The sequence below is a fragment of the Pristis pectinata genome, chromosome 3 (assembly GCF_009764475.1).
Source record: "Pristis pectinata isolate sPriPec2 chromosome 3, sPriPec2.1.pri, whole genome shotgun sequence".
Lineage (NCBI taxonomy): Eukaryota > Metazoa > Chordata > Chondrichthyes > Rhinopristiformes > Pristidae > Pristis > Pristis pectinata.
In genome coordinates this window covers 84957948-84979976 of record NC_067407.1, presented here as the reverse complement: position 1 = coordinate 84979976, position 22029 = coordinate 84957948, and the positions used below count along the sequence as shown (strand labels likewise).

Genomic DNA, 22029 nt, shown 5'->3' with positions numbered 1-22029 from the left:
CAGGAGGAGAAAACACACGTGCGTGATTATGAGGCAGCACAGAAATTTAGGGAGGGAATTACAACGTTTAGGGTCTCGGCAGTGGTATCATAAAGGTCAGAGTTGGGAGTTTGTAGGACTGAATGAGATTGTGCGGATAGAGTACGGTGATTGCAAAGTAGATGAGGATTTTTAAACTGAAGTGTTGCTAGATCAGGAACCAACATCGGTTATTAGGCAGAATTGTTTTTACAAATAGAAACCATCTCTAATGGGCAAATTAGAAAACTATTTTATTGAATACTGAAGATGCTGGTAGTTCATTGCAGTATTAAGTTACAGGGTCAATGGCAATGTCTTTCAAATTAGATATTAAACTGCTAGCCTCATCTGCACCTACGGAGGCACAAACAAATTTCCTTCCAGATGTGCCATTTTACCCCTGAAGCTCCAGTGCTTTGTTGGCACTTTTATATCCCTACCAACTCATTTTGTCTTTTACACTTCTACCACATCTTGTTTTTATTTTGACATCAATTTTAATTCGATCTTTAAACATCTCTAATCCCCTCAAAGCACAAATTACCCCAAGGTGCATCATAAGATCATTTGACGTTCATGCAAGGAGTCATTAGCACAGCTGGCTAAAGCTTGATCCAAGTTAGCGAAGCATCATGGAGCAGAGAAACAGGCCCGTGCTGCCCTCATACCTATCGACACGACATCTGTTTAACTGCATCGATTCCGCCTCACCCTCCTCACATCCTGCGGTCCACTTCCAATCACCCTGCTCTCCCTGGTTCACCTTGCGGCCGGTTACTGTTGCTATTGGCTTGGTTAGTTGCCCCTTTGCTCTGTCCGTCCCTGTTGCTGGTTCTCCCGACACGGTCTGCATGGCCTTCGCCTTTTCAGGTCCTCTTGAGCTTCACCCTGCCGGGACAACACTCCATATGCACTCCAGACCATCCTGCTCCCTCTACTCTTCTCCCTGCTGCCCACTGCCACTGAGCCCTATGCGGCTCGCTCTCGCTTCGCCTTCTCAGCCTGTTCATGCTTCACCCAACACCTCTTCACTGCCTCCTACACCTGCCCCACTCCCAAACACTCCATTCTCTCTGCTTCATTCCAAGGCTTTATACAATTAAGATCTCGAAGAGAGGAAGCAGGCATTCTACAAATGTTACAAAATTAATGGACATATACTAAGTGGAAAGGGATGGTTGGAAGCAGAAGAGAGAAAGATTTTAAATAGACTAGAACAGGGGAGCCTGGATGCATTAACAATATATAAATGCAGAGTTTAGTGAACAAGTCAAATGCTCTGAAGGCAATGTTAGACATGTGGAGATATGACATGTTGGCTGTTGCTAAAACAAATCTTAAAAAAAGAGCAGAACTGGCAATATAAAGTTCCTGGTCACAAGGTCTTCAGACCAGATGAAGAAGGGGATAAAGAGGATGGTGACAATGCTGGTTAAATGAATACTGTAAGGACAGATGAAGATAGAAAACTGGCAATTTAAATTACATGGGACCTTTTTTGAATTATTTTCAAAATCTCTGATTTGGTGACTAAAACGCAGATATTGGCTGACACTGTTACGTCTTTAAGGGCTCTTCTTTGTTTTTTCCATCAAACAGCTTCGGTTTTTGGTAGTGGGAGTAGATTGTTTTTAATAAAATATTTCAATTTTTTTCCTTTATTAACTATTACACGTGATTATTAATTTAGAGTATTGTGATCTTAAGTATGATTTAACAACGTATTCAGTAGTATTTTTACTCTTTTTTGATGCATGTACTCTTTTTCATGGATTTTAAAAAAATATTGTAAGAAAGAAAGAAATTATATGGGTTGAACTAAAGAACAAAATGCCATTATGTTCTGCAGTCTGAGAAAGACAAAAGAACAAATGCGTTAGTATTTCTAAAAAGTGCAAAGGCATTAGGGCAATAATAACGAGGGAGGGTTTCAATCACATAATAGGATACTCAGCAATAAAAGGTATAAAGAACTCTTGGCTCGCAGCCGTTTGCTGCTGATTCACCCTACAAGGTCCGCTTGGGTCCCACACTGCGGTCTCCCTTTCAGGTCCGTTTTAGCCCCACCCTGCCTGCGGCATTGGCCAAAGCCGCTATAAATTCACCCTGCCGGGCCCGCGCTTATTTCACTTGACCCGGTCCACTGCTAATATCCTCCCCAGTTTATCCCGCCCTCCGCCACCGACGCCCTCCCATTCGGATCACTCCCCCCTTCACTCTGCCTCCACACCCAGTTCCTGCTTCACCTTGCCTGATGCACTTCACGTTGTCAACATCCATTTAAGTTTTTTGTTCACCCAGCTGTGCCCGCACAATCTTCGCGGTCCACTTCCAATCACCCTGCCCTCCCGGCGGCCGAGTACAGTCGCCATTCCCTTGATTAACTGCCCGTTCGCTCCGTCCGGCCCCGCTCCTGGTTCACCCTGCCCGGTCCGCATGGCCTTCGCCCTTGCTGGTCCGCTTGAGCTTCCCTCCGCCAGGCCCGCACCCAGTTTGGCAGATTCCCCCCGGATCATCCCGCTGCCCCCGTGCCCGGCCTGGTTCGCTCTGCCTTCTCAGCCGATCCACTTCCAAACACCCCACTCTTACTGCTTCGCCCCGAGCCCCTTCACCGTTGCGAACTCTCGGTTCGCAGCCGCTTTGCTGTGTCCAGTTTGTTTGTAATTCACCCTACACGGTCCGCCTTGCCGTCTCCCTTCCAGGTCCGCATGAGCACCACCCCGCCGGGTGCGCACCGTGTGGGCCAGAGCGACTGCAGTTCACCCTGCTCCCTTCAGCTTTTCCTCTCAAAATACATTTTAATCACAGTACAATCCAAACTATACAAATACAGAGCGCTGCGATTATTCTAACACTCATATACAAAATTAAAAAGTTCGTGAGGATTTAACACAATTTGCAACTAATTTGTGTAGCCCGGCAGGGGCCCCAGGCTGGTTCACGCTGGGGGCCGATTCTTACTTGGATCGCTACCGCTTAGTTTTGCGCAGCCTACTTCCCCCACGCCTGGTGCGCTCCGACATCCCGTCAGCACCGCTTCTGTATCACCCTGCCACGTCCGCACCCACATCACTTTACCCGGTCCGCTGTGAATTATCTTCTTCCTTCCCGCTTATCCCTGGTGTCCGCGACCGACGCGCTCTAGTCAGATCGCTCTCGCTTCCCTCTGACTACACTGCCAACTCCTACCTCACCTTGCCCGATGCACTGGTACTTGACTGTGTTAGGTCAACATCCACTTCGTTTCTGCCTCAGCCAGCCGTGCCCGCACTCTCCTCACATTTCGCGGTCCACTTCCAATCACCCTGCGGCCGATTACTGTCACTATTCCCCGGTCAGTTGCCCTTTCGGTCTGTCCATCCCCGCTTCTGGTTCACCCTGCCCGGTCCGCATGACCTTCACCCTACCGGGTCCGCACCCAGTTTGTCAGATCCACTGCGGATCATCCCGCGCCTCTGCCCCATGTGCTTCGCTCTGCCCCCTCGTCCTGCCCATATTTCACATTGTCTGGCGCGGTGGGTCTTTACCCTAAACGTCCTCACGTGGCCCGCTCCACTTCCAAACACCCCACTCTTCCTACTTCACCCCGAGGCCTTTTACTACTTGCGAACTCTTAGTTCGCTGCCACTTTGCTGTGTCTGGTTTTGTCCGCGATTCACCCTTCACGGTCCGCCATGCCGTCTCTCCTCCAGGTCCGCTTGAGCCCCGTTCTGCGCTCTCCCTTTCAGGTCCGCACCGAGTTGGCAGTTCACGCTGCCGGGTCCGCACCCACTTTGCCAGATCTATTCTGGACCACGCTGCTCCCTCCCGCCCACTGACACCGAGCTCTATGTGGTTTGCTCCCGCTTCGCTGGGCCTTCTCAGGCTATTCATGCTTCACCCTACACCCCTTCATTGCCTGCCCCACTTCCAAACACCCTTTCTCTGCTTCACCCTGAGGCCTTGTACAATTAAAATCTCAAAAAGAGAGAACGCAGTCGTTCTACAAATGATACCTTATTAATGGACATATGTTCTAAATGGGAAGGGATGGTTGGGAGCAGAACAAAGGAAGATTTTAAACAGACAAGAACAGGGGAACCAAGCTGGACTTAACAACATATAAATAAATGCAGAGTTTAGTGAACAAAGCAAATGTTCTGAAGACAATGTTAGACAAGTCTTAAAAAGGAGCAGAACTAACAATCCAAAGCTCCTGGTCACAAGGTTTTTAGATCAAATAGAGAGGGGGACAAAGAGGGTGATGGCAAGGTTGTTGAAGGAAAACTGTTGGATGAATATTAGAAATTTGAAAATATAACATAGGTTGAACTAAAGAGCAACAAAAAGGGGCCATCATACACTGCATGGTCAGAGGAAGACAAAAGAGTTAACAAATTTCTGAAGCTCAAGAAGATATTGGCACAATTATAAAACTGGGGGATTTCAGTTACCATAACTAGCACACTCAGCATTAAAGGTATAAAGGGCAAAGAATTCTCAAACTACATTCAAGAATAGTTTTAACCAATACATAGCAAGACAAACAAAAGGGTAGGTCATTCTGGATTTACTTTTTGGGAGTGAAGCTGGGTGGATGTGTAGAAGGATTATCAGTGGATGAAAGTAATATTGTTCCAGAAAACTATTAAGCAAAGTTTCTAAGTTAGGGTAATGCCGGTTTTATTCCATGATTTAGTAAAAAAGTGGACAGAAAATGGCTACTTTAAGGTAAATCAGTCTCCAAACATAAGTGAAATTTAAAATAAAACTATTAAACATACTCCTCAGCTTCTACTACCATCAAAATGAGGTCAAAGCCCTTAGCCTTTTGACAGGAGCAAAGCCTCCTCATTGTGCTTACTATAGCTAGGTACTTGATAGTCGACATGGACGTGGTGGGCTGAGGGGCCTATTTACATGCTGTATGACTACCTGTGCCACTTAGTCCACACTATTAACTTATGTGAGTCTTTGAGCTACTGCAAACATCCCTCTGCATCCAGATGAGGTACGTACAGGCATGACGGGAAGTCAAGCAACAACTCCCAGTGGGGGAAGCCACTATCTCCACTCAGAGGGTGATGAGACTGATCAGGTGGCCACTGTGTAGGAAAACATTTCTGTGATAATTAAATGCCCACTTGAGCATGATAATTGAGGCATTAATTTTTGTAATGGGCACATACTATATCTGGAGGGGGGGGGGTTGGCAACACAACAAAGAATTAAAATAGACAAGAACATCAGAGTCTGGCTACTTAACAATATATAAATGCAGTTTAGTGAACAAGGCAATGTTCTGAAGGCAACGTTAGACACATGGGATCCATCCATCTATCTAGCCTGCTTCCCAATCTTTTCTAGTCCTGCATTTGCCTTTACTCCTTGGTCAAGTCTCATTTACTACAAGCTGATATCCTAGTTTACAAATCCAGCATTGTAAATCAGAACCACTTCTGTCCAATTTTCTAGTATCATATTTACCAAGGGACTACATTGCAACATGAAGTTAACATAATTCTCATATTTATATATCTAAAATACCAACCAGATTCATCCGTTTGTATCATCTGCTTGCCAAAAGACAGCAGACTAAATCAGCACTAACATTTCACAACAGAAAAGGTACCGGGAACAGAAATCACTGAGGTTGACCCTGAATGAGCAAGGCCTAACTCCAACATTTAGAATTCAAAAATGAGCCAAGCTACAAATAAAATTCAATGACAGCATAATAGTTGGAGGCCGATTTTCAGAAGGTATAATGTCATTCAGAGAGAATTTGTCCAGCATTAATGCAATGTCCCAATAGTTCTTTCCTAAATAATAAGATTTCATTACCATCTTATGTATAGGTTTACCGATTGAGACATCTACTACATTTCTCAGATTTCAGCACCATATAAACAAGCAGTAAACTCTGTTCGTTGACATTCTCCAGATATTGCATTATATGATAAGTTAACCATGTTGCTACTCACTGTCACAATGCTGAACGCTTGTTCGGATTTTAAGGCTACTGGAGTACAATGTCCAGATACCTCAAATATTCTGACCTTACTGCTTAGTCAGGCCTGTAAACCTTGGATAGCAGACTCTCTCACAAACATTATTTTCCAACAGAAATAGCCTCTCAAATACATGGTAGGTAAAATATGTAATTTTGATCCAATATTAATGTGAATATTATTGGACTATGCATCAGATTTTAACATTGAATTGTGAGCTTTTTAAATAGGCATGCCTTTCATTACAGTTAAATATGAAAGTCAGAACCCCCAAGGGAAGTTTCCCCATTTCTTAATACAAAACTGGCTACAATATTATAACATATACTTAAGTATACTGAATTTTGTCCATGAGAGCAGTTGTTACCCACTGTATAAACAGACCATGGGCAATCATTTGTACTACACACAGATACACTGTGCATATATCAGCTAGCATAATGCTGCACAGCTAAATCCATTAATATAGTTAATTATTTTTTTTATGTGGGCTACACTGGGTAAGAGACTTTGTTACACATATTGTTCCCTTGCGGCAATAAAAACCTTTCAAAATATAAAACTTCGAAGTAATTACATGAAACCACTAGATCAACAAACTGTAACCTTCAAGATCTGCACTCCCATCCATCTCTCCCACTCCAGAAGTTTATTAATTTGGCCTCTTTCCACCCAGTGCTTGCATCACCACACTTCCTGACAAGCACTCTCAATTTAGCTCACCTCCAGACAATAATCCTTAATTACTTGTTCTCTTTCAGATACTTTTAAATTTTTTAAAGGTATTTTTCTTCATTTAATATAATCTTGAGCATCACATTCTACTTGTGAGGCACAAATTCTTTCATCAGTCACCCTTCCCAAGGCCTTTTTCCCTCTTAGTGGCCATCCCTCTCTAACTCACTTGACAAAGTCAGTTAACAGACTAAAAGCTGGAAATACTGTTAGCTTGTGATCAGTGAATGAGCTTCTACACAGCATGATTTATTAATACTACCTACCACAGGCACCACCAGACCATAGAACAATTAGCTGCAAAGACCAGATACTGCCTGACCTGCCCTGTATTTCCAACATTTCTGTTTTTATCCCAATGTACATGGCAATGGAAGATACCAAAACCAAGCTCAATTTGAACCCCATTCAACTTCACCTCTCACCAGAAACTCCAGTAGGTGGAAAAGAAACTAAAGGACATGGATTAATACATTTATACTGCATCCTTCATAAGTACAGAACATTCCAAGGCAAAATCCATTTGAAGCAGAAAACCAAACCCAAATTTCCTTTGTCTCATAAATACAAGGTCAATTATAACATTTGCTTGTCTGATTTGGTTAATTTGTCACACACTGGGAGTAATAACCAGTTTTCAGTCTGAGTCAAGTCACTAACAAAACTCCAAGCAAGCGTCAAGCACATACAAACACAAAGAGGTAAAATTGGAGCAGCTTTTCGTATGCTCCCTAGATATTGGTTACAGAAGAGAAATAACTGAACCCTGGAAATTAGTTGATCAACTGGAGGCAGGAGGGGAAAAAGGGAAATTATGAAAAATCTTAAAAGGGTAATGATGGGGAAAAGACCAACTCACCAGCCCTTCCCATCAGTTTTGTTACTGCAAAAAATTGTATATTATTGCAGTAACATTTGCCATCTCACATCTAACATTTAGAGTTATTTCAATGTATGATGCTTTTGCATCCAAAAATAGTATCTATACCAAATAATCCACAAATTGGCATTGAAGATACCAAGCCAACAATGGCTGCTATCAATCTAGCTGCAATTTTTATTAAAAAGGTTTGAAAGCTTCCAAAAATCAGCAAACCGGGATGCTTGGATTCACTATAAAACATATTAACAACCGATGCCTAAGAAACAACTCCGTCACCTAGGTTCATTTTAAAAATGATCCAAAATATCTACTCTACTTTCAGAAAGAGGATCAGGTAGTAATTCAATAATAAAAATCACTTTGGCCAAGTGGACAATCACTATTTAGATTAAGGCAATACCTCAAACCAAAACAGTTCTTCAAAGAGGGGAATTCTACCTTTGCTCTGTCCAGGAGGAGGGAGTGAGAGAACAGTTGCAAGAAACTGATGAGATGCGGTCAAAGGCTATGTCAACTGTGGTAGAGGGGAAGCCATGATTCAGGAAAGAAAAAATATCTCAGAGGCACCTGTGTGGGAAATCTCATTTCAGAACAAATATATACAAAGACAGAGCAATTGGGAGAAGGGAATGGAGTCCTTATAGGCAGCAGGTATGGAGGAATTATATAGTTGAGAATATCTGGGCTTGAAATGGATATTTGCCACTAGTGTCTCTCCTGAGACGGAGAAGCAGAGATCTGGAAAGGGAAGAGTCAGAGATGGACCACCTGATGGTGACACAAAGGAGGAAATGTGCAGAAAAAGAAGCAGCACCAAGGCAGTCGTTGATGTAAAAAGGGGAAAAAAATGTTCATTGAGGGGGCCAGGGATGGTCTGAAACAAAGATTATCCCATGTATTCCACAAAAGGACAGGCATGGCTTGGACCCACATTAGTTTCCATAGCTACATTTTTGTTCTGGAGGAAGCAAGTGGAGTTGAAGAAGTTGTTCAATGCAAGAACATTATAAACAGACTAGTTTTCAACAAGGTAGCAATGTCATGTAATGGATTCACTCCACGGATCTCATCCTGTAACAAGTCCAGCTCACCAGAACTCTTGTTGACTTCCACTGCTTCCTTCTCAATTATTTACAAAATGCTCCTACTTCTTTATACATCCAACCCTGAGCCTGCTGCTTCTGCCCACTAGTCTGGAGAATTTATTGTATTCCTCCTACAGCCATCACACCAATCCAATCTAGAATTCTCTTCTTAAACCTCTCCAGCAGCTTGCATCCATCTGCACCTTCCAAAACCTCCTTACAGTTTACTGCTTGCCCACATTTCCAGTCATACCCTCAATCTTACCCCAGTTTCTATATGGCATGAACCTATCCCTTATGCAAACTGTCACGAGATACTACATTGGATTAAAAGCAATATAAAAACAAGCTTCCTTATTTTTGTTCTTCAGCAGGAAGAAAAATTTTTCCTGCCAATCTCACCATAAAGTATGAAGGAACACGCTGTCCACAAACTGAAAAACTGGGGCTGCTAGTGATGCAGCCACTAGTACAAGTTGAACCGCTGTGTTAACCTGCAACACAAAAAAAAAAGTTTGTAAATTAAAAAGTTATATTTTAGATACCATGTAGCAATTGTCTGGTTCTCTTTTTCAGGTTCATTATATTATTCTTTTTGCCAAAAACATTAAAAACTAGATGGTAAATAGGTAAAAATGTTCCAAGCTCCCTCACATCAAGAACACAAATATCTGGTTTTGAAAGAAGAGAATTAATGATTTCTGGAAGTAGGTGCAAGCACTCCAGGATCAAGATTTATTTCCAAAAGTTATATCCATCAACAAATTTATATATTTTTGCCACATTCAAAAACAAACATTGTTGAAATTCTGAAGCAACTGTGTTGTCATATTGTATAATAGAACCCTAACACAAAGTATTTTAATTATTTAAATTAATATCTGTCAAATTACAATTATTTCCATTTTGAATCAGAAATTAATAGCGGGACATAATGCAAAGGGTTTGTGTGTTTGCTGCTAGCATGCCTTTGAGAGACAATAATGTGAAATAGTGGGTGGTCCTGAATCTCACACTTTAACCAAAGCAGATCCTTTCAATTGACAGCTCAGTGGGTGGCTGTGAAAGGTATCAATTAATAGGAAAGTGAATCTTACCTTGCTGATAAAGGTTGGTTTTAATTGGGCAGTAGCATAACATGGGTTGAAATATTTGCTCAGTGTCCTCTGTGGGAGTGAGTAAAGAACTCATTTAGTTGTTTACAATTAATTTTTCATTACACAAACTGCATATAAAAGACTGCACAATACACCAGAAGAGAGATGTAGGAAATTATAGGGTATCAGTCATTTCAATTTGCATGGAAAATTAAAGCATTTTGTTTACATCAGCACAGACTTGTAAATACATACAACAAATGTTATGCAAGAACACTGATTTACAAGCCACCACAATAGAGAGCAAGAAAGAAAGCAAGCACAAGTGAAGGGGAAGAGGATGAGAGTAATAGTTTTGTTACTTACTGGTGTTGGAACCGTTCGGTATCTAATATAGAAACCAGCTGCAACCAAAATGACATCTCGCAAAAGGACCATAACAGTAAGAGGAGCTGAAAAATAGATGAATTATAATGGTGGTTGAAATCAGTGGGGAATAAAAAGAGTGAAATCACAAAAAGATGTACCCACCATGGATGGAGCTACCAGAATAAACAATTTTAATTCCTAATTTTTTCCTACACTGGAGGGAATACCCAAATAGTTAAGGTCTAAAATTTCTCTAAGAACTGAATCAGTGGCTTTAAGCTACATATTTATTTTATATTCTCTATTCCATGAACCAATACATAACAATGTTCTGCAGAACTGCAAATAGAAACACAGAGATGGCTCTGAAGCACGTTATATACAAATGCAAGTGGGAAAACGCCAGTAAATGCCATCTTAAGCTTCAGCACAATTATGAAGCATTAAAGCAGTGACAAAATTGTGCATTAACAACTGGACATGCCAAGTCTTTGCATATGTTAATTTCAATCTTACTGTTCAGAATAGTCCAGTAAAATATCTGGTGTAGCAAATTTACTATAAATCTTTACCAATTCACGCTGGTTACAGTCCACCATCAATTTTCCCCAAAAATAATTCTCTGGTTAAGAAGCTGTAAGGAATAGTTTGAAAAATTGATGGTGTTAAGTGACCTTTACTTTCAGCTAGATTCAATCAACCCATGTGGTCCAGATTGTTCTGGAATCACAAAAGTAATAATGAGAATGTATTTCAGGCACTGGTATCTGTCCCATTTACTGATAGAAGATGAAACTGAGAACTTTGATGCAAACAGTCAACAAAAAAGTTTTTTTTTCTAATTTCTCTCCTGGAATGGAGAGAAGCTTTAAAAAGAGAGTACCTGGAATGAGCTCTGCACAAGTGAGACTGATGTACAGAACACTGATCAGAATTTTATCTGCCAATGGGTCCAAGGCACTTCCCAAAGCCGATTTCTGATTAGCCCAGTTTCGTGCAATATAGCCATCCAACTGCAAAACAGGAAGAAAAATGGTGTTAAAAAGGCAATAAATCATGCATCAGAGAATGGAACTATTTTTACAACAACTCAAATGATCCAAACCTAAGTCATAGCTCCTTTATGGTAAAGCAGTATATTTTATATTTGCATAATATCCCTCTGCCCACCCCAATTTATTTTTGGTCAGTGGATGTAAATGGGTCCAGCATGCTGAAATCAAAATTGGCACAACTGTCCTCAATTTGTTTGAGGACGAACCATTTTTTTTTTAAGGGCACATGGCACCATCTAACATGGAAATTTGATCTATTCCTTCAAGTCTAAATAGAACTGCTCTGTAATCTTGAAATCAATTGCAAAATTCACTTAAGATCAGCTTGCAGCTAAGATCCACAGTTTTGTTGAGATGGTGAGAGGATGATACCCCTAACCTACTGACCAATAAAAAGATTATAGCAAGGGGTGATATGAGAAGAGGTATTCAGAAATTGCAGTTTTAAGAAGCCCAAGTGATAAGCATGTAAAAGTAGTTACAATATTTAACTAAAAGGAGCAACATGATTCTTTTAAACAGAAGCAAATTAATCTAATGTTTGTATTGGTAAAATATTTAAGGCCATTCGGCAAGATTCTGTAAGTGAATATTGAAAATAACTGGTTCAAAAGGACATTAATGAGCAAGATTGTAAAAACTAGGGACCAATATTTACAAAACTAATCCTTCAAGCAGCTTTTACGTTATAAGATGCAGTTTACTTCATTTTTAAAAAGGATTTTACAAATTACCTCAAGATTATCATGGAAGTTTAAAATTTACAGAATAATCAACAATGTGCTTGCATAAATAGAGAAACTCAATCTGTGAAAAAAGTCAAAGACAACCATAAACTAATTAAGAGGAGGTGGGGCATCCTTGCACTAATGAGATACAGAGAAGCTTAAAATCAGAGTTGCTAAGAAAATTCGAAGGGTCTTAGCAGTCTAAATTAAGGAAAAGTGCTCAAGCAATTAAACACAATTTTGCTTCAGAAAAAAAGTTTAATGTCTTCAAATTAAAGACATTCATAAAATAGAAGTGCAAAATTTATCACAAGATACTACAACTACACCTAAACTCCTTTCACTCAACATTTTCCAATTTCATGCAAAATAAAATTGCTCTATAGAGGATCACAAGTAGAGTGTGGTGAAGCAACGCAAGGATAGAACAATCTGCTCAAATACAAAATTGACCTAACTTAATGATTGAATAGCCTTCTCCTCATTACTTTCTTCATGGATTTCCATTGCTTTCCATCCTACTTGTACTGCTTTCCAAGATTTACACAAAAAACAGGTAAAATGTCCCACATGGTTGAAAGGATAATAACAAAACAAGGCCACTGATTTACAGTGTTAGCAACATCAGAAAAGGCATAACATAAACCTTAAGCCTGCCTGTCATTCTATTCAATCATAATTGCTATGTACTTCCATTGCATTTACAGACATCTTATTCCGTAAGCATACCACAAGAAAATATATTCACTCCTGACAGCTTCAATTTATCAACAGCAAAATCTCTTTTAGAGAAGAACTTTCAGATGTCCACATCTTTCTGCATGGAAGAAGCATTTCCTGATTTCGTGCCAAACTAGCATAGATGTAATTTCATTATGCCTCCTCGTTCTGAATTCCCCAATGGAGGAAAAGGAATTCAAATTAATAAAATCTTTCCAGGAAATTCAAACATTTTGAACATAGACCAGTACAGCACATTCCAGGCCCTTTGGCCCACGATGTTGTGCCGACCTATATAAACCTACTCCACTATTGATCTAATCCTTCCCTCCTACACAGCCCATAACCCTCCATTTTTCTTACATCCATGTGCCTAAGAGTCTTTTAAATGTCCCTATTGTATAAGCCAGTACCACCACCCCAGCAGTGCATTCCAAACACCCACCACTTTCTGTAAAAAAAAAATTACCTCTGACATATCCCCTCAACCTTCCTCCACTCACCTCAAACACATGTCCCCTGGTATTGGCCTCTGGGAAAAAGATGTTGGCTGTCCACTCTATCTATGCCCCTCAATCTTATACACCTCCATCAAGTCACCTCTCATCTTGCGTTACTCCAAAGAGAAAAGCCCTAGCTAGCTCAATCTTTTCTCATAAAACATGTTCTCTAATCCAGGCAACATCCTGGTAAATTCTCCTCTGCACCCTCCTAAAGTCTCCACATTCTTCCTATAATGAGGTGACCAGAACTGAACACACCAAGTGCAGTTCAACCAGAGTTTTATAGAGCTGCAACATTACCTCTCGGCTCCTGAACTCAATCTCTCCCCCTCCCGACCCCGGACCAATGAAGACCAGCACACCATACATCTTTTAAGTCATTTATAAAAATCAGAAAGAGCAGGGGTCCCAGAACAAATCCCTGCAGAACACCACCATTCACAGACCTCCAGGCAGGACATGCTCCATCCACCACCACACTCCGTCTCCCGTGGGCAAGCAATTCTGAATCTACACAGCCAAGTTTCCATGGATCCCATGCCTCATGACCTTCTGGATGAGCCCACCATGGGGAACCCTGTCAAACACCCCACCAAAATCCATATACACCACATCCACCACTCTACCTTCAGCAATTTGTTTTGTCACCTCCTCAAAAAACTCAATTAGGCTCATGGGGCACAACCTGCCCCTCACAAACCATGCTGACTACCCCTAATAAGATGTGCTTCTCCAAATGCTTATAAATCCTGTCCCTAAGAATCCTCTCCAATAGTTTGCCCATCACTGACGTAAGATGCACTGGTCTATAGTTTCCAGGATTATCCCTATTACCTTTCTTGAACAACATCTGCCATTCTCTAATCCTCTAGTACCACTCCTGCAGCCAGGGAAGACGCAAAGATGATCATCAACGCCCCAGCAATCTCTTCCTGTAGTAACCGGGGGTATATCCCATCCAGCCTCAGAGACTATCTATCCTAACGTTTATCAGAAGCTCCAATACTACCTGTTTCTTAACCTCAACATGCTCCAGCACATTAGTCTGTTCTACGCTGACCTCAAATTCATTAAAGTCCCTCTACCTGGTGAAAAATGAAGTAAAGTATTCATTACAGACCTCCCCTACCTCCTCCACCTCCAGGCATGTTTCCCCCTTGATCCCTGAGCGGTCCTTCCCTAACTCTAGTTATCCTTCTGTTCTTCACATACGTGTACAATGTCTTGAGGTTTTCCTTAATCCTACTCACCAAGACCCTCCAATGTCCCTTTCTAGCTCTCCCAAGTCCCTTCTTAAGCTCCTTCCTGGCTACCTTATAGTTCTCAAGAGCCCTGCCCGATTTTTTGCTTCCTAAACCTCAACTAAATATTTCCACCTCTCTTGTTAACTATGGTTCCTTTATCCCACCATCCTTTCCCTGTCTCAGTGGGATTAACCTATCCAGAATCCCGTGCAATTGGTCTCTAAACAACCTCCACATTTCTGCTGTCGTAATTAGCCCTCCCTTAATTAAATACTTTCCAATTTCGTCTGCTCCTAGCCTTGTCCATGACTACACTAAAGGTCAGGGAGTTGTGGTCACTATCTCTGAAATGCTCGCCCATCAAGAGGTCTGTCACCTGACCAGGTTCATTGCCTAGTACTAGATCCAGTATGGCCTCTCCTCTAGTCGGCCTGTCCATGTACTGTGTCAGGAACCTTTCCTGGACAAACCTAACAAATTCAGTCCCATCTAAACTTTTTGCACTAAGAAGGTACCAATCAATTTTAGGAAAGTTGAAGCCAACCACAACAACAACCCTGTTACTTTTGCACCTTTCCAAGATCTGCCTACTTACCTGCTCCTCAGTGCCCACGTGGCTCTTGGGGGGCCTATAGAATACTTCCAATAGAGTGATTGCTCCCTTCCTGTTTCTGACTTTTACCCACACTGACTCAATGGACAATCCCTCCACAACATCATCCCTTTCTGCAGCTGTGAAACTATCCCTGACTAGCAATGCCACTCCCCTCCCTTTTACCTCCATCCCTATCCCTTTTGAAACATCTAAACCCTCGAACATCAAGCACCCAACCCTGCCCTCATGACAGCCAAGTCTCTGTAATGGCCACAACATTGTAATTCCATGTACTGATCTACACTCCAAGTTCATCACTCTTATTCTTAATAAAGCTCTCACAAAGTAAACACATGTCAACCCATCCAACTGACTACATTTATGCCCTATCCACTGCCTATCCTTCCTCAGTCTCTCTGCACATTGCATTGACCTTGACACCAACTGCTCCATCACTTGACCTAACACTCTGGTTTCCATCCCCCTGCCAAGCTAGTTTAAACCCTCCTTAACGGCTCTAGTAAACCTGCCCGTAACTAAGAAAATTGATGAAGATAGAGTGGTAGGTGTTGTCTACACAGACTTCAACAAGGTTCTTGACAAGGTCCTGCAGGTACACACTACAGGAACTCAGCAGGCCAGGCAGCAACCATGGAGGGAAATGGACAGTTAATGTTTTGGGGCAAGAAAGGTGGGGAGGGGAAAACGTTGCTGGTGGTGGGATCACATTGTAGCTGGCGGAAGTTGCACAGAATGATGTGCTGGGTGTGCAGGGTGGTGGGGTAGAAGGTGAGGACCAGGGGAACTCTGTCGTTGTTCCATCTGGGGGGTGGCGGGGGGGAAAGAGTGGAATTGGATAAGAGCAGAAGTGCTGGAAATAGAGGAGATGCTGGTGAGGGCTCCATCAATAAAAGTGGGGGGGGGGGGGTGGTTGGGAACCACATTTTCTGAATAAGGAGGGCATCTTGGAGTCTGGAGTGGAAGGCCTCATCTGAAGTACAGATGCAACATAAATGGTGGAACTGAGAAGAAATGGCACCCTTACATGTGACAGGTCTCCTCCCTCACCAGCATCCAGGGCCCTAAACAGCCCTTCCAGTTGAGGCAGACATTTTTATGCACCTCCTCAGGCCTTATTTATTGCCTCAGGTGTTCCCGGTGTGCCCTCCTCTACATCGGTGAGAGCACCTGCACTCCGTACGCCATGGTTTCCTGGAGCTCCTGGTTGCCAGCCATTTTAATTCTCCTCCCTATTCCCATACCGACCCGCCTGTCCTCGGCCTCCTCCACTGCCAGGGCAAGGCCAAATGCAACCTGTAGGGACAGCACTTTATATTCCATCTGGGTCATCTACAACCTGACGGCATGGACATTGAATTCTCCAACTTACAGTAAAATGCTCCACTCTCTCCCTTTTCCCACTCTTCCTGCTCTACCCAGCTCTTCCTACATTCACCCCATTCCATCACCCTGTTTCTTTCTGCTCCTTCACCCAGTCCATCTGCCTTCCACCCACACGCTCCTCCCACTGTTCCTATCTGCCCTCCCCACCTCCCTTATTTGATTCCATGCTCCACCTTCCTCGCTATCAGATTCCATCATCTTCAGCCCTTTGTCGTCTCCACCTGTCGCCTCCCAACCTCACCCATTTCCACTCACCCCTCCTCCATCTGCCCATCACGCCTCCTCACCTGGATCCACCTATCTCTTGCCAGCTCTTGCTCCACCCCTTCACTTTTTCCACACTGGCCATCTCCCTTCTATCTTTCAGTCCAGGTGAAGGGTCTTGACCTGAAACGTCAACCATCCACCTCTCTCCACAGAGTCCACCCAACCCGCCGAGCTCCCCCAGCATCCCATATGTGGCTCAATTCCTGCACCTGCAGTCTCTTGTATCTCCTGCAAGGAAGGCTGGTCTAGAAGGTTTTTGACACCAATATCGATCTGCTAAATCTGATGTGGTTTATTCAAGGTTTGAGGTTTACTTTGTGAGATCCATTGAAAAAGATATTCATCAAGATTCATAAGACAATAAACAGCACTGTTGCCCTGTCCAAACAAGATGATGGCAAGTCATTGTTTAGATCACAGACCATCAGCAACTGGTTAATGTTCTCTCAGGTAGTCAGGACACAACCAAAAACAATAAGAACTCTCCCCTGGAACTCCTCTCTCTTTAAATTCAGGGAGCTGCCTGGACTTCACAGGTGGCCCCCTACATTGACACAGCTGGACCCAGAACATTGCAAAAATAGATGAAAGAATTGGAGCCTCAACCACAGTACATCAGGGTGAAAAGTATTTTTATAAATACAGGGAAAGGGGATAAAATTAGACAATGCTAGAAATATGCAATAGGCCTTACCTAATCAGAAAAGTTAAAAGTTTTTGGATCAGGAGAACTATCTGTGTTTATCTTATTGAATGAGTAAAGAAAACTACTATGCATTTGCAGTAGTTATTTTTTTTGGCTTCAACATATCATTGTGTGTAATTTGAGGATTTCCGTGAATAAAACAAATCCATTTCCCCACCAGATTTCTGCTTATAATTCAATGTTTTAGGAATCAAACTTTCAGATGGCAGAAGGAGAACAGCTGTAACAAAGATGAATAAAACATTACACTTTAAAGTTGTGAGCACAACCACATCATGCCAATGAAATAGGACCCAGTCAGCATGCTTTATTATCTATTTCAACCAATGCAAAATTAATGACCAAAATGTTCACTCATCACCCCAATCTCCTCCGCAAAAGTAATTTCTGCTATTCAAAAAACAAAATCAGTCATTTCCTGTCATCAGGGACTTGAAAGCAGCTGGGATGGATCTCTCACTTACACGTACCACATTCCCAGTGACAGAATGTACTTTTCGAGCACCATCCCTAGCTGGTACGAACTCCTACAAAACACTTTATCATAGCTGTTTATCTTAATAATGGCACTGGAATTTCTGAAACCCATACTACCCCCAATCCCATCAGCCAAGCTTCACAACTACAACAGAAACCTTAATTATACAATCACCAGATGTTCTTAAAATTATCTCGACACTGAACCAATTTCCTTTAATCTTTGCATTGTAAGCAGTCTCCACATTCCCCAGTGGTTAAATGCTCATGGCAATACTCAGCCAGACAAACCAAGGGATTTCCATATTTCACAGAGAATAGCCAAAATCTGGGAAATGGCCAATTAGGTGAATCACTTGTATCGAAGTAATACTTAGCATCCACAAGAGAAAATAAATCAGGCTCATTGATAATTAGGAAGTTAATTTTCCTGTAAAGTGGGATCAATGCAGTACAACAGGGAATAATAGTAGGTCCACATGTTGATGCTACCTTGCATCCAGTAAAATGAATCGTGTTCTTGTCCGAAGCCCCTAGCACTTCTTTTGGGTGTAAAAAAACAAATTACCTGTATTTGCATTATTTGAAATATAGCATACTATTTGATCACCCTTGTAGATTATGATCATTTTGCTGTCTACTTCTGCTTAGTCTGCAAGCACCACCATGACCTTCCAGTCATTTACCATTTTACTTCTCAATCACATTCTGCTTTCCATTTTCTCATTGCTTAAGGAACCATGGCAGATTTAGAAATACAGAACAGAATTTAGTTGCTGAATAGCCTAGTTCTATGCATTTGTACTTTTCCTAAAGAAGTGCAATACAAACTTCTGGTGTTTTGAACTATGCATCTTATCTGCTGCAGCAATGTTTAACTTCACACCTTTATCACTCTGTAAATCAGTCAAATATCAATTGCAGATTGAGGTGTCAGACCAAGCAAGACAGGTTTGTAAAGGATTATAAAATTCTTTCAGAGCTTTAAAGGGTAGGTGCAAAGTGGATGCTCCCTCAGCTGAACAGTTAAGAAGTAGTTCCTCCGTTTTTCAGATAAGTGGCAGCTACTTACAGCTGAGATAACGAAAATTTGTTTCACTGGGAAGTCGTGAAACTTTGGAATTCTTATCCCAGAGGAATGTGAATAGTCTATTGTCGAGTTTACTCAGGAGAACACAGCACTGCAGTGCATCTGGGATTTCAAATTTTGTTAAATAAAATCTGTTCTGATCCCAAAAAAAATATAATTACAGTAATCAATAAAGTACATAATCTGATTCATAGCTCGTAAATAATTCAAAACTGTCAAAATGCTGTTATTTAAACCAAATTTGTAGAGGTCAGGTGAGAAAGACCAACTACACTTAGCCTGTTTCCACCTCCTCCCCAAGATCCACAAGCAGCTTTCCTGTAGATCTATCACTTCAGCCCATTTGTGTGCCACAGAACTATTTCTTCAGAACCTGAACTCTGTTCTTTATCCCCTCATACATTCTCTTCCCACCTACATCTCTAACACAACTACTGCCCTCTGCAACTTTAGTTTCCACTTTCCTGATCCCAACCAGCTCATCTTGACTGCGGATATCCAGTTCCTCTGCACTTCTAACCCGTATCACGATGGTCTGAGAATTGTTCCTCGAACTGAGTTCCTGCCCCTCTGCACCACCAACTCTATCTCCTAAAAGGACTTGCTCTCACACCAGCTTCTCCTTTAGTTCTGCTCACTTCCTCCAGACAAAAGATGTGGTTATCATAACCCACATGGGTCCAAGCTATGTCTATTTCTTTGTGGGACACATAGAATCTTTGTCATTTTAGTCCAAGTCAGACTCCCTCACACACCCCTCCCCCCCTCCCAAGTACATCAGAGTCTGTATTGGTGACACTTCCTATTCTTTTTAGGACTCAAAAATATCACCACCATTGCTGCCAATTTCCACCCTGCTCTCATTTTCAAATGGTTCAGCTCTGGCTTTTCTCCTCCCTTGCTTGACTGCTTTGCCACTTCCTTGCCATTTAGTTCACGCCCTTATCCCATTCCTATCCAGAAGACTGAAGTCATTGACAAAGGGGCCCATGAACTTTTCAGTAACCCTGCACAAAGTAATCTGGCCATGTGGTTAGGCCACAGCAACCATCTGGGAAAGAGCAAAAAAAGACCTACACCTGTTAAGTTTCTTTCCCTCCCCCTCCCCAAATGTTTTTGAATGTTAGGGACAATCAGAAGCATTTAAAAATTAATATGTCAATTTAAAGAGCTAAACTATTTGAATTGATAAACAACTTAAGCAATTAAAAACAACATACAATCAATATACTGCAACTTATCTGGTTATTTGTTCCCCGACTCCATTCCCACAAGTGGGCTGGTATATCTTACTCCAGTACTCTACTCTGGGTTTCCCAGTGGAGTCCAAGGTGGAATACAGCCAAATTAAGGCATAGAAATCACTTGTGCAGTCTTTGATAAAAGCATCTAAAGGTTTATTTGGGTCTTTTGAATAAACAGTGCAACCCAAACCTCTAAAATTTTAAACACTTACATGGCGCATTTAAAAAAAAACACAATTGTCAAAATTCCCACTTTGTTGGCCAGCAAAGTTAACTTTTCTCATTAGTAAGTATAGCTCATTCCCTCCCCCACCTCTTCCCAAGAGGAGGTTACTCTTCATACGAGTTTCTGGAAAATGGGTTAACCAAGTCACTGGTTTAACTATTTCTTATTTTTCCATTAAGATCAGAGTCATTGTTAATCTACAGATAACCCATAAATCCAATTAGAATATTTCTAGTTCGTTAAAGCCTGCTAACCCTCACTTGTCTGAGACATTCTGCTATCAAAGCAAGTTACATTCCAAGAACTCTGCTGGAGGAATGTACATCTACCACAAAAGAAACAAAGCAGTCACATGAATGACACAGACGATGTGACCAGTGTTCGCAAGGACTTAGTAATGCATGGACCTGCACACATCCAACAGATCTTCCTTTATACCACATGCAAATACTTATAGAAAATCAGCAAGGGTTAAAAGTCATCTGATTCATTCACTCCATACGACTGGGACTTCTATGCAGCAACCAGAAATCATTTGCTTCAAACAGCCTGACATCCAGTACTCCAATCAATTTGGTAAGTGTAACAGATATTCTACTTTCAGAGAGTACTGTTATAACTACTGTTAGGAGACTATAAATAGTTTTGATAATTAAATGTCATACTACTTTGCCGATGCTGGTGAATTTTCTACAAAATGTTGAATTATAAGTTAGAAAAAATAAATTGATCACAAATCTTTTTACATTTGTGGAATTAACACTTAGCCATTAGGATCCGTGCATCATTTAGTCTTTACCCAAATTCACTACAAAAATAAGAAAAAATAATTCAAGTTTAAACAGTTAATTACCATCCTTTGAATTAAGAAAATATCTGTTAAAAGTCAGTTCTTCTATGCTTTTTGATTTAACAAAGATTCAAGGAAGCAATTCTATGCACTTTTGTAAGTAGGCTTGGATATGAGAATGATAAACCAGTAATAGGTAAACCACATTAAACTGAATCCATTATCAGTTCAAGATTAAAGCAACATTAAAAATATCATCCACCCCCAACCCCCACACACATACGTATATACACACACAGTATACGTATTTGCCTGGATTCGAATAAATAAAAGCAAGAATTGATCTCTATGGAAGACTAGCTAGTTTGGATGCAGGACTACCAGTTCCCTTGTCTACATATTTGTATCATGCAGTTGTACCAATATTAAAATTGCAATAGTGTGCAAGAAGATTCATAAACCCTGCATGAATAAATAACTTGCTCCCCAGTGGGAATTTTAAAAAGTTAATAAACTTTTCTTTACAAGTCGATCAACCAAATGACACAATTTATATTGATCAATATATCTATTAAAATCTAGTGTACAAAAAATTCAAAATCTTTAGTACACAAAAATATGATTACCTCAAGTATTGTTTTCATATATTTATCTTTTCAACATTCGGGAGTACAGTATTTAGACATTAAAAAAGTGTTCAAAAGTCTTTATTTTAAAATGGTGTGGCATACCTACAAAAAAAATTGCTAATTTGCTATCCAAGTAGACTTTAGTTGGGATGAATTGAAGCAGGCTAGATG

General features: G+C 41.3%; 1 protein-coding gene across 1 annotated transcript in view; it reads right to left on the bottom strand.

The window, feature by feature from the left end:
• Positions 1-22029, bottom strand: part of crls1 (cardiolipin synthase 1) — a 47717-nt gene that overhangs the window by 828 nt on the left and 24860 nt on the right. The window contains exons 4-7 of the mRNA XM_052011229.1: positions 11064-11193; positions 10178-10263; positions 9812-9880; positions 9117-9208 (exon numbers count right to left, since the gene is read on the bottom strand). Of these exons, the coding sequence (XP_051867189.1) occupies positions 9117-9208; positions 9812-9880; positions 10178-10263; positions 11064-11193 (377 nt within the window). The remainder of the gene's footprint in view (positions 1-9116; positions 9209-9811; positions 9881-10177; positions 10264-11063; positions 11194-22029) is intronic.